The sequence below is a fragment of the Felis catus genome, chromosome B4 (genome assembly GCF_018350175.1).
Source record: "Felis catus isolate Fca126 chromosome B4, F.catus_Fca126_mat1.0, whole genome shotgun sequence".
Lineage (NCBI taxonomy): Eukaryota > Metazoa > Chordata > Mammalia > Carnivora > Felidae > Felis > Felis catus.
The window spans coordinates 124945327-124959623 of record NC_058374.1 but is presented as its reverse complement, the minus strand read 5'-3'; the positions used below and the strand labels follow the sequence as shown (position 1 = coordinate 124959623).

At 40.7% G+C, this 14297-nt stretch overlaps 1 protein-coding gene across 1 annotated transcript in view; it reads left to right on the top strand.

Annotated features, from left to right (window-relative positions):
- The first annotated feature begins 12680 nt into the window (after nt 1-12680).
- ALDH1L2 (aldehyde dehydrogenase 1 family member L2) overlaps nt 12681-14297 on the top strand; it is a 67266-nt gene continuing 65649 nt past the window's right edge. The window contains exon 1 of the mRNA XM_023257389.2: nt 12681-12838. Coding sequence (XP_023113157.2) covers nt 12791-12838 — 48 coding nt within the window. The 5' untranslated portion in view covers nt 12681-12790. The remainder of the gene's footprint in view (nt 12839-14297) is intronic.

The following is a 14297-nucleotide window of genomic DNA, read 5'->3' as shown; positions in this document are numbered from 1 at the left end:
CCCGCCCCCGCTCGCGAGGGCAGGCCCGGCTCAAGGTCCTATGGGCCGCGGGGGCTGCTGGGAAAGCGAGTCGTCCGCGGCGGCCGGAGGCGGCCGCTGCGGCGGCGGTGCTCGAGGCGTCCTGCGGTCGGGACTTGGTCCTCACCGCCGTTCGCTTCACATCTGAAGACACATCGGTGCCTTTGACTTCTCCCTGGTGTCTCCAGGTCATTTTTAATACCTGGGGAGTTGCTCCATCAGTCTAGCCTAAGAAGGGCAAAATTGACGCACTAGTGGCTTAACAGGAGGGCGTGGTCCTCGAGGACGTCGCTGTCCAGGTGCTTCTCACAAGAAGCACAAATTGCCAATGCCCTCCCTGTCCACCCCCACCCCCCCGTCAGAGTTCTTGCCGCTCTTCTCTTGCAAGTCCTGTGCTGATGATCTTGAGAAGAAAAAACGGTGTGTGAGAGGAGTTACTTCGCGAACACCCCAGCGAGGCATTTTACTACTCTGCTTACCCTGCGCTAACCTATCCCGCGTCCCCTCTTCTTAAAAAGGCGGGGGGGGGGGGGGGGGGGGGGGGGGGGGGAGGGGGGCGGCGGCTGCGAAGAAGCACTATTTAAATGTGTTCCAAAATGCTGACTAACTGGGCTTTTCCGCAAATAGAGATCTGTGTTACCCTGTAATTCTACAGGTATACAGATATTTACACAGCAGTGTTCATTGCTGCATGGTTTTTAATACACATTAACAGGAAATGATCTTAATGCCCATCAATAGAGGATAATTACATAAAGTTTAATATATACATATTACGAAATACTAGATATCTGTTTTTAAAACTGAAATACATTTTTTTAATGTTTATTTATTTTTGAGACAGAGACAGAGCATGAACAGGGGAGGGGCAGAGAGAGAGGGAGACACAGAATCTGAAACAGGCTCCAGGCTCTGAGCGGTCAGCACAGAGCCCGACGGGGCTCGAACTCATGGACAGTGAGATCATAACCTGAGCCGAAGTCGGACGCTTAACCGACCAAGCCACCCAGGCGCCCCAAAACTGAAATACATTTATGGAGACGTGAGAAACTGACAGAAGGCAGTTGCCGAATAATGTCGACTTGTGGCTACCTTTATACTTTTATGTAAACACGTTTGTGCATGTGTGCATGCAAATACATAGAAAGAGAACTCAAATGACGTTAAACAAGACAGAGGCCAACTGGAAAAGAGTATGTGTTGGTGATTTGAAAAGTGGATTTTCAAGCTTTGTTATTATCTCTTTATGTATCTTTTTAATGTTTAACAATGAAAGCTTATTAAAGTCTTCTGTAGTCTTAAAAAGGACCCAAAATAACTAAATTAATCAAAGCAGGTAAAAGGTATCTGGAAGAGCATTCCCGGAGACCGGTAGATCTGCAGTAGGTCAAGTATTTGAATGTCCACTCAGTACCAGGCACCATGCTATATACAGAGATTATTATGGAAAAAAAAAAAAAGACAAGAAAGGTGGAACCCACCCAGATGATGCTTGTAGTCTTAGTGGGCATTTTAGAAAAGAAAAGAAACAAACTTGAAAATAACAGTAACATCAGTGCCTATTGGCTGGCAATTTTTTTTCCTTTAAAAAATGTTTATTTATTTATTTTGAGAGAGAGAAAGAGAGAGTGAGACAGCGGGTAGGGGCAGAGAGAGATGGAGAGTGAGAATTCTATGAAGGCTCTGCGCTGCTAACCCCGGGGTTGAACTCACCGGAAACTCAGCTGACTGAACCACCCAGATGCCCCCATCCTTTTTCCTTTTACTTTCTGCATGATCATGACTTCAACTTGCTATACTCTTCACATTTGTATTAATCACTGTAATTAATCTCCCCATAGTGATACATTGAAATTACAGGTCAGAGCAATTTGAATATGCAAATTCGCTAATCTATTAAAGTTAATAAACCAGAGGCAAGAGGCAGTGTCATGCTATAATGAACACAGTTTCTACAGCCAAATTGTGTAGGTCCAAATCTCTGTCACTTACTAGTCATGTGATTTGGGGTCAAGAAATTTAACCTCTGCCTCAATGTCCTCATTTTTTACAATGGGAATGATAGGGGCGCCTGGGTGGCTCAGTCGGTTGAGCGTCCGACTTCAGCTCAGGTCACGATCTCGCGGTCCGTGAGTTCGAGCCCCGCGTCGGGCTCTGGGCTGATGGCTCAGAGCCTGGAGCCTGCTTCCGATTCTGTGTCTCCCTCTCTCTCTGCCCCTCCCCCATTCATGCTCTGTCTCTCTCTGTCTCAAAAATAAATAAATGTTAAAAAAAATTAAAATAAAATAAAATAAAATGGGAATGATATGAACAGACACTTTTCCAAAGAGGACATCCAGATGGCTAACAGACACATGAAAAGATGCTCAACATCACTCATCATCAACGACATACAAACCAAAACCCCCCAAAATTAAAATACAGCTACCCTATGACCCAGCAATTGCACTACTAGGTATTTATCCAAAGGATACAAAAAAATGCTGCTTTGAAGGGGCACGTGTACCCCAATGTTTATAGCAGTGCTATTGACAATAGCCAAATTATGGAAAGAGTCCATATATCCATTGGCTGATGAATGAATAAAGATGTGCTATGTATCTACAATGGAATATTACTCAGTAATCAAACAGAATGAATTCTTGCCATTTGCAACAATGTGGATAGAACTAGAATGTATTTTTGCTAAGTGAAATAAGAGAAAGAAATATCATATGATTTCACTCATATGTAGAATTTAAGAAACCAAACAGCTGAACATAGGGGAAGGAAAGCAAAAATAGGATAAAAACAGAGAGAGGCAAACCATAAGAGACTCTTAAATACAGAGAACAAACTGAGGGTTGTTGGAGGGGTGTGGGGTGGCGGGGGGGGGGGGTAGCTAAATGCGTGATGGGCATTAAGGAGGGCACTTGTTGAGATGAGCACTGGATGTTATATGTAAGTGAGGAACCACTAAATTCTACTCCTGAAACCATTATTACACTATATGTTAAATAGGATTTAACTTACTTGGATTTTTCCTTTTTACAAAAAAAAAAGTTCTCTCATTTATTTTGAGAAAGAGAGGGAGTGAAAAAGGTCTCTCTTTTATTTTTTAAATAAAATTTTAAAAAATTAAAAAAATAAAATGGGAATGATAATAGTAAATACATCTTAGGATTGTTATGAGGACTAATTTAGTTTATACATGAAAGAAACATAGAACAATGCCAACTGCATACAGTAAAAGTGTTTGCTATTTTGAATCATTATAACCTTATTTTTTAAAGAAATCTTACTGCCACTCTTGATCTGACATATATTTAAATAAAATTCCAGGGCCTAGAATTGTATTAGTTAGATATGAAATATAAAGCACATTCCCTATAAACTGAAATGTACTGTTGAAAGTTATTTATTACAGCAGATGTCTTATATTTTTCAGGCCTCGTCTACAGAAGGCAAATAATCATCTTGAGGAATTAAATGTCCTTGTTTCTGCTTTTCTTTGTTCTTAACAGTACTGCCTGAAAGGCAAGCTTGGAAACAGAAGGGAAAAATTTTTTATAGAGACAGCATGGTACTATTTTAAGAGCTTCAAAGAACTTTAGAACAGCTGCCCACAGAAGGTGCTTGCAGGAGTTTTTGCCTTGAACACTTATACCCACAACTTAAGTACCAGTTTATTCCATACCAAAACACTTTTTACATATTATAGAGCTATGGTCTTGGTGAGCTTGTTTCCTAGTATACATTTAAAGCATGTTTCCAACAACAGAAAGTCGATGGTAATGATTCACTAGAGACATTTCACATAATAATGCGTCACAGAGACCTATGTGTACCTGTCAAAAAGATTCCTAGTGTGTTAATTCATATATTTCTTCCCAAAAGAATGATTCACCTGGACAATTATTGTAGAGCTGTGACAGATCTTCTCTTTCCATCGTCCATACTGTTCTCCAAGTGAAGTTTCTCAAAACCTATGTGATCAGGTGATGTGCTACTTTAAATCCTTCAGCAGATTCCCATGGCCCTTGGTTCGGAATTATCACTTCGTAGTATGGAACACAAGACTTCTTCAAATCTGCCCTTTGATTATTCTCTAAATTTTCTGCCTCAACTACTCCCTAATTTACACCCACTCTGCTCTGCTGAGATGCAAACCATGTGCAGTTTCTCAAACAGGTCCTGCTACTTACAGTATACGTAAAGGACTCAAAATGCTTCTTGGCACATTGTAAATGCAAACTAAGTGCTGCGATTATCTTTACTACCACTCCTGATCCCTGCTTTACTCTTTTTTCCCCCTAATCGTTACAAATATCTTCTTCTTCTCATTGAAGGAATACTCAGCAAGGTAGGCCATATGCTAGGCCATAAAACAAGTCTCAACGCAATTAAATGGACTGAAATTTTATGGTTATATTCTCTGACTGCCATGGAATTATATTAGAAATCAATACCAAAAAAAAAAAAATCTCAACGTATCTGGAAAATCCCTAATGAGCACAAATCTCTAGGGCATTGTGCTGAATGAAGAAAATCTACAAAGTTGTATAGAATGTGATTCCATTTATTTGACAGTCTTGAAAAGATAAAACTCCAGTGATTGAGAACAGAGCAGAGATTATCAGTGTTAAGGGGTGGTTGGTAGCCAAGACTACAAAGGAACAGGGCAGTTTTAGGGTGAGGAATGGAACTCTTCTGTATCCTGATTGCAATGTTACTTATATGAATCTTCACATAGGTTAAAACTCATAGAACTGTACAGCAAAAGTGAAATCAATTTTACTGTATGTTAATTTTAAAACATGTAGTGGTGGAATTAGCCATCATGCGCATTGGCTTCAGGATTCAAATGATGTCAGGTCTTAGATTCTCACTATTTCTTTTCTGTCTCTTCCGCAACGTTTGCTACCGTCTTTAGGTTCTGTACGGTAGCCTGTTTTGCTTGTTGGTTTGTTTTGTTTTTCAGATTCCATATATAAGCGAAATCATCTGGTATTTGTCTTTCTCTGTCTGACTTAGTTCACATAGCATAATACCCTCCAGGTCCATCCATGTTGTCACAAGTAGCAAGATCTTATTCTTTTGTATGGCCAAGTAATACTCCTCTGTATGTGTGTGTATACCACTTCTTTATCCATTAATCTATTAATAGATACTTGAATTGTTCCCATGTCTTATCTCTTATAAATAATGCTGCATAAGAGTGCATACATCTTTCTGAATGGTGTTTTTGTTTTCTTTGGGCAAATACCCAGTGGTATAATTACTAGATCATATGATATTTGTATCTTTAATTTCTTGAGGAATCTCCATATTGTTTTCCACAGTAGTTGCACCAATTTATATTCCCACCAACAGTGCACAAGGGTTTCCTTTTCTCCACTTGCTATTTCTTGTCTTTTCGATACCAGCCATTCTGACACATGTGAGGTGATACCTCATTGTGGTTTTGATTTGCACTCCCCTGCTGATGAATGGTGTTGAGCATCTTTTCATGTGTCTGTTGGCCATCCATATGTCATCTTTGGAGAAATGTCTGTTCATGTACTCTGCCCATTTTTTAATTGGATTATTTGGGGTTTCTTTTGGTGTTGAGTTGTATAAGCTCTTTATATACTTTGGATACTAACCCTTTATCAGATATGTCATTTGCAAATATCTTCTCCCATTCAGTAGGTTGTCTTTTTGTTTTGTTGATTGTTTCCTTTGCTGTGCAGAAGCTCTTTATTTTGATGCATTTCAAATAGTTTATTTTTGTTCATTTCCCTTGCCTCAGAAGACATATCTAGAAACACGTTGCTGCAGTTGATATCAGAGACATTATTGCTGTGCTCTCTTCTGGGATTTTTATGGTTAAAAGTCTCATATTTAAGGTCTTTAATCTACTTTGAGTTTATTTTTGTATATGGTTTACGAAAGTCATCCAGTTTCATTCTTTTGCACCAGTTAATAAAAAGGCAGTCTTTCCATCCAGATGGCCAACTGACATATGAAAAATGTTCAACATCACTCATCATCAGGGAAATACAAATCAAAACCACAATGAGATACAACCTCACACCTGTCAGAATGACTAACATTAACAACTCAGGCAACAACAGATGTTGGCAAGGATGTGGAGAAAGAGGATCTCTTTTGCATTGTTGGTGGCAATGCAAGCTGGTGCAGACACTCTGGAAAACAGTATGGAGGTTCCTCAAAAAATCAAAAATAGAACTACCCTACGACCCAGCAATTGCACTATTAGATGTTTAACCAAGGGATACAGGTATGCTGTTTCAAAGGGACACATGGACCCCAGTGTTTATAGCAGCATTATCAACAAGAGCCAAAGTATGGAAAGAGCCCAAATGTCCATTGATGGATGAATGGATAAAGAAGATGTAGTGTATACATATATGTGTGTGTGTGTCCATGTGTTATATGTGATATATATATGTATATACATATATATGTATATATATGTATATATATACATATGTATATGTATATATATGTATATATGTATACATATATGTATATATGTATACATATGTATATATATGTATGTATACATATGTGATATATATATGTATATACATATATATGTATATATACATATATATGTATATATATACATATGTATATGTATATATATGTATATATGTATACATATATGTATATATGTATACATATGTATACATATGTATATATGTATATATATATGTATATATATATATATACTGGAGTATTACTCAGCAATCAAAAAGAATGAAATCTTGCCATTTGCAGCTATGTGACGGAACTAGAGGGTATCATGCTAAGCCAAATTAGTCAGAGAAAGACAAATATCATATGACTTCACTCATATGAGGACTTTAAGACACAGAACAGATGAACACAAGGGAAAGGAAGCAAAAATAATATAAAAACAGGGAAGGGAACAAAACGTAAGAGACTCTTAAATATGGAGAACAAACAGAGGGTTACTGGAGGAGTTGTTGGAGGGGGGGAAGGGCTAAATGGGTAAGGGGCATTAAGCAATCTACCCTGAAATCATTGTTGCACTATGTGCTAACTAACTTGGAAGTAAATTAAAAAAAAAAAAAAAAAAAGCAGTCTTTTTTCTACAATGGCTTTTTCATTGTAGATTAATTGACCATACTGGTGTGGGTTTATTTCTGGGCTTTTAATCCTATTTTGTTAATCTGTGTGTCTGTTTTTGTGCCAGTACCATACTGTTTTGATTACTATAGCTTTGTAGTATATCTTGAAATCTGGGATTGTGACACCTCCAATTTTGCTCTTCTTTCTCAAGATTGCTTTGGTTATTTGGGTCTTCTGTCCTTCCATACAAATTTTAGGATTATTTGTTCTTATTCTGTGAAAAATACTACTGGTATTTTGATAGGGATTGCATTAAATCTGTAGATTGCTTTAGGTAGTGTGGACATTTTAACAATATTAATTCTTCCAATCCATTAATATTATATATCTTTCCATTTGTTTGTGTTGTTTTCAATTCCTTTCATCAATATCTTACAGTTTTTAGAGTATAGAGCTTTCACCTCCTTGGTGAAATTTATCCCTAGTTATTTTATTCTTTTTGGTGCAATTATAAATGGGATTGTTTTCATAATTTATCTTTCTGCAACTTTGTTATTAGTGTATTGAAATGCAACAGATTTCTGTATATTAATTTTGCATGCTGAAACTTTACTGAATTCATTTACCAGTTCTAATAGTTTTTTGATGGAGTCATTAGTGTTTTCTACATATAGTATCATGTCATCTGCAAATAGTGACAGTTTTACTTCTTCCTTACCAATTTGGATGACTTTTATTTCTTTTTCTTGTCTGATTACTACACCTAGGACTCCCAATAGTATGTTGAATGAAAGTGGATGAAAGTGGTGGAAGTAGACATCCTTGTCTTATCCCTGATCTTAGAGGAAAAGCTTGGAGTTTTTCACCATTGACTATAATGTTAGCTGTGGGTTTTTCATAATGACCTTTATTGTATTGAGGTACATTCCCTCTAAACTCACTTTATTGAAAGTTTATCATGAATGGATGGTGTATTTTGTCAAATGCTTTCCCTGCATCTATTGAGATGATTATATGGTTTTTATCCTTCCTCTTGTTAATGTGATATATCACATTGATTGACTTCCAAATATTGAACCACTCTTGCATCCCTCAAATAAATCCTACTTGATCAGAATGAATGATTTCTCAAATGTGCTGTTGGATTTGTTTTGCCAACCTTTTGTTGAGGATTTTAGCATCTATGGTCATCAGAGTTGTTGGCCTGTAGTTTTCTTTTTTTGTAGTGTCTTTGTCTGGTTTTGGTATTGGGGTAATGCTGGCCTCATAGAACGAATTTGGAAGCTTTCCTTCCTCAAATTCTCTCAAGTTTTTGTTTGAGAGACATAAAAATGAGTTTATTTCATCTTCATTTTTGCTGTGTATAAACGTCTAGATTAGTAGGGCTTTTCTGTTTGTCAAACTCTAATTACCTCTGATGTAACCATGAGTTATCCGGAGAACTTTATCTTTTATTCTTACAGAAGAAAATATTAGACATCATTAATATTTCATTATATGTGTGTAGACATAAACTCTACACTTCCTAAAGTTGGGAATTAGAGAATACAACTATGGAACCCCTGCTCAGAAAAAGACACACTCCTTGCCCACCCTTCTCAGTACACATAGATCAGAACAAATAAAATAATTATCAGTATTTGGAAGTTTAAAGAAGCAAGAAGTCTTCTGATTGGAGCATTTAGTCCACTTACATTCAATGTTATTATTGAAAGATATGGGTTTAGAGTCATTGTGATATCTGTAAATTTCATGCTTGTAGTGATGTCTCTGGTACTTTGTGGTCCTTGCAACATTTCACTCACAGAGTCCCCCTTAGGATCTCTTGTAGGGTTCGTTTAGTGGTGATGAATTCTTTCAGTTTTTGTTTGTTTGGGAAAACCTTTATCTCTCCTTCTATTCTGAATGTCAGGCTTGCTGCATAAAGGACTCTTGACTGCATATGTTTCCTGTTCTTCACACTGAAGATTTCCTCATTCCTTTCTGGCCTGCCAAGTTTCAGTAGATAGGTCTGCTACTACCCTTATGCTTCTACCTTTGTATGCTAAGGCCCGTTTATCACTAGCTGCTTTCAGAATTCTCTCTTTATCCTTATATTTTGCCAGTTTCACTATGATATGTTGTGCAGAAGATTGATTCAAGTTACATCTGAAGGGAGTTCTCTGTGCCTCTTGGATTTCAATGTCTGTTTCCTTCCCCAGATTGGGGAAGTTCTCAGCTATGATTTGTTCAAGTATACCTTCAGCCCCTTTCTCTCTCTTCTTCTTCCAGAATTCCTATGATACAGATATTGTGCCATTTGATTGCATCACTTAGTTCTCTAATTCTCCCTTCTTGATCCTGGATTTTTTTATCTCTCTTTTTCTCAGCTTCCTCTTTTTCCATAATTTTATCTTCTAATTCACCTATTCTCCCCTCTGCCTCTTCAATCCACACTGTGGCTGCCTCCATTTTATTTTATACCTCACTTATAACATTTTTTAATTCATCATGACTATTCTGTAGCTCCTTGATCTCTGCAGTCTCTTTAATAAAAGCTGCTGGGAGAACTGGACAGCAACATGCAGAAGAATGAAACTAGACCTTTCTTACACCATACACAAAAATAAACTCAAAATGGATGAAGGACCTGAATATGAGACAGGAAACCATAAAAACCCTAGAGGAGAAAGCAGGAAAAAACCTCTTTGACCTCAGCCGCAGCAATTTCTTACTCTACAAATCTCCAAAGGCAAGGGAATTAAAAGCAAAAATGAGCCACTGGGACCTCATCAAGATAAAAAGCTTCTGCACTGCAAAGGAAACAATCAACAAAACTAAAAGGCAACCAACAGAATGGGAAAAGATACTTGCAAATGACATATCAGATAAAGGGCTAGTATCTAAAATCTATAAAGAACTCACGTAACTCCACACCCGAAAAACAAATAATCCAGTGAAGAAATGGGCAAAAGACACGAATAGACACTTTTCCGAAGAAGACATCCAGATGGCCAACAGACACATGAAAAGATGCCCAACGTCACTCCTCATCAGGGAAATACAAATCAAAACCACACCGAGATACCACCTCAGGTCACTCAGAGTGGCTAAAATGAACAAATCAGGAGACTATAGATGCTGGAGAGGATGTGGAGAAATGGGAACCCTCTTGCACTGTTGGTGGGAATGCAAACTGGTGCAGCTGCTCTGGAAAACAGTGTGGAGGTTCCTCAAAAAATTAAAAATAGAACTACCCTATGACCTAGGAATCTACCCAAAGGATATAGGAGTGCTGATGCATAGGGATCCTTGTATCCCAATGTTTATAGCAGCACTTTCAACAATAGCCAAACTATGGAAAGAGCCTAAATGTCCATCAACTGATGAATGGATAAAGAAGATGTGTGGGAATGCAAGCCGGTACAGCCACTCTAGAAAATAGTATGGAGGTTCCTCAAAAAGTTAAAAATAGAACTACCCTACAATCCAGCAACTGCACTATTAGGCATATATCCATGGGATACAGGTGTGCTGTTTTGAAGGGACACATGCACCCCCATGTTTACAGCAGCACTATCAACAATAGCCAAAGTATGGAAAGGGCCCAAATGTCCACCAATGGATTAATGGATAAAGAAGATGTGGTATATATATACACTGGAGTATTACTTGGCAATCAAAAAGAATGAAATCTTGCCATTTGCAACTACGTGGATGGAACTGGAGGGTATTATGCTAAGTGAAATTAGTCAGCCAGAGAAAGACAAAAATCATATGACTTCACTCATATGAGGACTTTAAGAGACAAAACAGATGAACATAAGGGAAGGGAAACAAAAATAATATGAAAACAGGGAGGGGGACAAAACAGAGGAGACTCATAAATATGGATAACAAACTGAGGGTTACTGGAGTGGGTGGGGAAGGGGGTGTGGGCTTAATGGGTAAGGGGCACTAAGGAATCTACTCCTGAAATCACTGTTGCACTATATGCTAACTAATTTGGATGTAAATTTTAAAAAATAAAAAATAAAAATTTTTTTAAAAAGATGTGGTTTATATATACAATGGAATACTCCTTGGCAATGAGAAAGAATGAAATCCTGCCATTTGAAGCAATGTGGATGGAACTGGAGGGTATTATGCTGAGTGAAATAAGCCAGGCAGAGAAAGACAGATACCATATGTTTTCACTCATATGTGCATCTTGAGAAACTTAACAGAAGACCATGGGGGAGGGGAAAGGGGGGGAGGGAGTTATGGAGAGGGAGGGAGGCAAACCATAAGAGACTCTTAAGGACTGAGAACAAACTAAGGATAGATGGGGGGATGGGGGAGAGGGGAAAGTGGGTGATGGGCAGGGAGGAGGGCACTTGTTGGGATGAGCACTGGGTGTTGTATGGAAACCAATTTGAAAATAAATATATTTAAAAAAGAAAAGAAAAGAAGCAAGAAGTCACAATGTGCAGTCAGGGAAGTGTGTTGAATTGGAAATGGGTAATTCCCAGAGCAAAACTCTAGATGCTTGCTGCCGTTCTCCAAGCTTTAAAGATGTTTTTTTTCTCTCTCTCCCTCCTTCTTAAACACATTCATTCATCCTCTCTTTTAACAAGTACTTTTTGAACTCTGCTTAGTGCTAGATATTGTAAATCTTGATAAATCAGACGTGGACTCAGCTTGCAAGGAGCTTCCAGTAGAGAAGATGACAGGCACACAAATAGCACTGAGTGACAGACTGAGATGTCAGAAGAGATGCACAGACAAAAATCTTCCCCAGTTCAGAGGAGTTAAAGATTACTTCGGGGGAATAAGAGGGTTAAGGGAGGAAAGAATCAGGAAAAATGCCTCCCAGAGGCAGAATTTGAGCTGTGCCTTTAAGAAAAGAAGGAATTTGGTCGTGCGAGATGGTGACGAGCGACAGGTGACAAGCTTTTCTGGGAAGCATTGTCCAGGAAAAAAAGAATCAGCAAGCACCAGAGTTAGGCTAAATTATATATGCAAAGGAGCAGCAAGAAATAAAAATGCCAAATTGCAGATGGCCTTGAATGCCAGGCTAAGGTGTTCCGTTTGAGACAAATGCTTAGCTAAATGAGCATTCCTTCTAGGGAGATGAGGGAAAAGGGTGTGTATCTATCTATGTCTGTCTATCACCTGTTGGGGACCAGCTGTGTGCCAGGCCCTTTGCCAAGTGCTTTATACACAGTCTTTCATTAAATCCTCTCATCAGCTTACAAGATAGGCATCAGGATCCTATATAGCTAGGTGTCCCCACACCTTATCTTTTCCTATCTTTGCCTTCTCAGGACTGTTGTGGGCCTGACTTGGGGTGTCAGGTTGACCATTAATAAGGCAAATCCCTGTGTACCTCGCAGGGTTTGAGTAACTGGAAGGCGATCTCCCAGCTGGTAAGTACCTGGGCCACAACTGGAAGCCATCCCTCCCTCTGGGTACCAGCGTGGCACCGGGATTGCGGCCCAGCGCCTCCCAGCGGCCGGCGCAGGCCCCGCCCAGTCGCAGGGGATTGGCCACCCGAGCCCGGCCAGCTGAGGAGGCGAGGCCGTGCCAGCCGAGGGGGCGGGCCATGGGCTGGTCCCAGGACTGAAGGACCCGGCGAGCAGCCTTTGAGGCCCCCGGGCGCTCGGAGGCTGCAGGCCGCGCGGCCAGGCTGAGCCCCAGCCTTCGCGCCGCCGCCCGGGCGCTCCCTTCCATCATGCTGTGGCTGGGCAGCCAGGCGCTCCGGCGCTTCTCCACCCGCCGGGTGAGTCTGGTCCCGGGCGAGCGTCCTGGCTCTCTCTCACCGGGGCTGCTTTCCAGACCCCCGGGCGGGGCGGGCGGGGCGGGAGGGTCGGGAGGGCCGGGCGGCGGGGCTGGGGGTGGGCAGCGATGTTCAGGCTTTGCTAAAAGCCAAGACAGCGTTTTTAAAACTAGGAGACTGTCGAGAAGGATCCGGAGAGGGTCTTGAGTATGGCTTGCCAGGCGAGCCATTGTCTTGTTCGGGGAAGGGGCTGAGGATGCGGCTTTTGAACATCTACGGTCTGGCTGGGATTGACAGGGTGGAGACAGTCACTTGGCAAGGGGGACAGGGTCAGCTTCCTTTCCTTTTTTCATTTCAATGATGACCTCCCTGGTTATGAGATGGAGCTGAAGTACAGGACCGAAACCGTTTCTGGAGGACAGTAGTATTCAAGTCAGCCGCGTGGTCCTGGGTGGCCTGGGAGTGGGGAGCCCTGGCATTGAGGATCCATTCAGATTTGGGCCCTCGGAGCTGGTGGCTGCAGGCTCATTTTTCGCGAGGTGCAGGCGGCAAGATTGCTATGATTACGCTGCAGAAGCAGCCTGGAACATTATTAAACAGTAGTTAAGAAATGAGCCGTGGCCCAGCCCCGCGCCTTAGAATTGCATCAGCTCCTCCAGAAATGGAAAGAGAGCAGACACGTTGCATGTGACCCCTGGGAGAGATGCCTCCCTGCATTTAGGCAGACTCTAAACTGTTTAGGGAAGGAAAAAAAAGCATGTCATGTACATCATCTCTTCTATAGGAAGTGCATGCTTCCTGGTCTGTGAAAGAATTTGCTTTTCAATTCCTCTTCTTTGCCAAAGCCATATGTGCATGTATACAAATCCAGACGTAAGAAACTTGAAGGCGGAGAGAAGTCTTGAATAGCACCAAGAACCGGCAGAACGATGCATACATGGAAAAATCTTTCGTCTCCCAGACGACCCCAAATAATGAGGATTCGTCACTTTACCCCATCCAGTCCTGGTTTTGGGGGAGTATTCGCCCTTTTAAAGAATAAGAAAAGAGAAACCTGCTCTTGGAGAGCCTTTGCTTGCTCTGAACTCCTCCTTAGCTTTCTCCCGCCACGTGGCACCTGGGGATGTGGATTGGATGGCACCAAGAGCAAGGGCTTGTGCCTGCCTATTTTATTGGCCTCCTCTGTCAACACCTTTCATTGAATTGCCTTTTTTGGAGTGCAGAAGGGAGTCTCAAAGAACGAAAAGATTGCAATAGTGGGGTTTACATAAGATTTCCGTAATAAAAGTTGAACATCCCAGGTGGCAAATGACATGAACAGAAACATGCATGTGGGGAAGCACCAGGCACGGTCAGGGGTCTGGGGTCTGACTGTACATGTGAAAGAGCAGCGACATTCGTTTGGGAAGAAGACAGGTTCTTCCATGGCCAAAAGGAAGACGTGGAATAAGTGAAGTGTTTG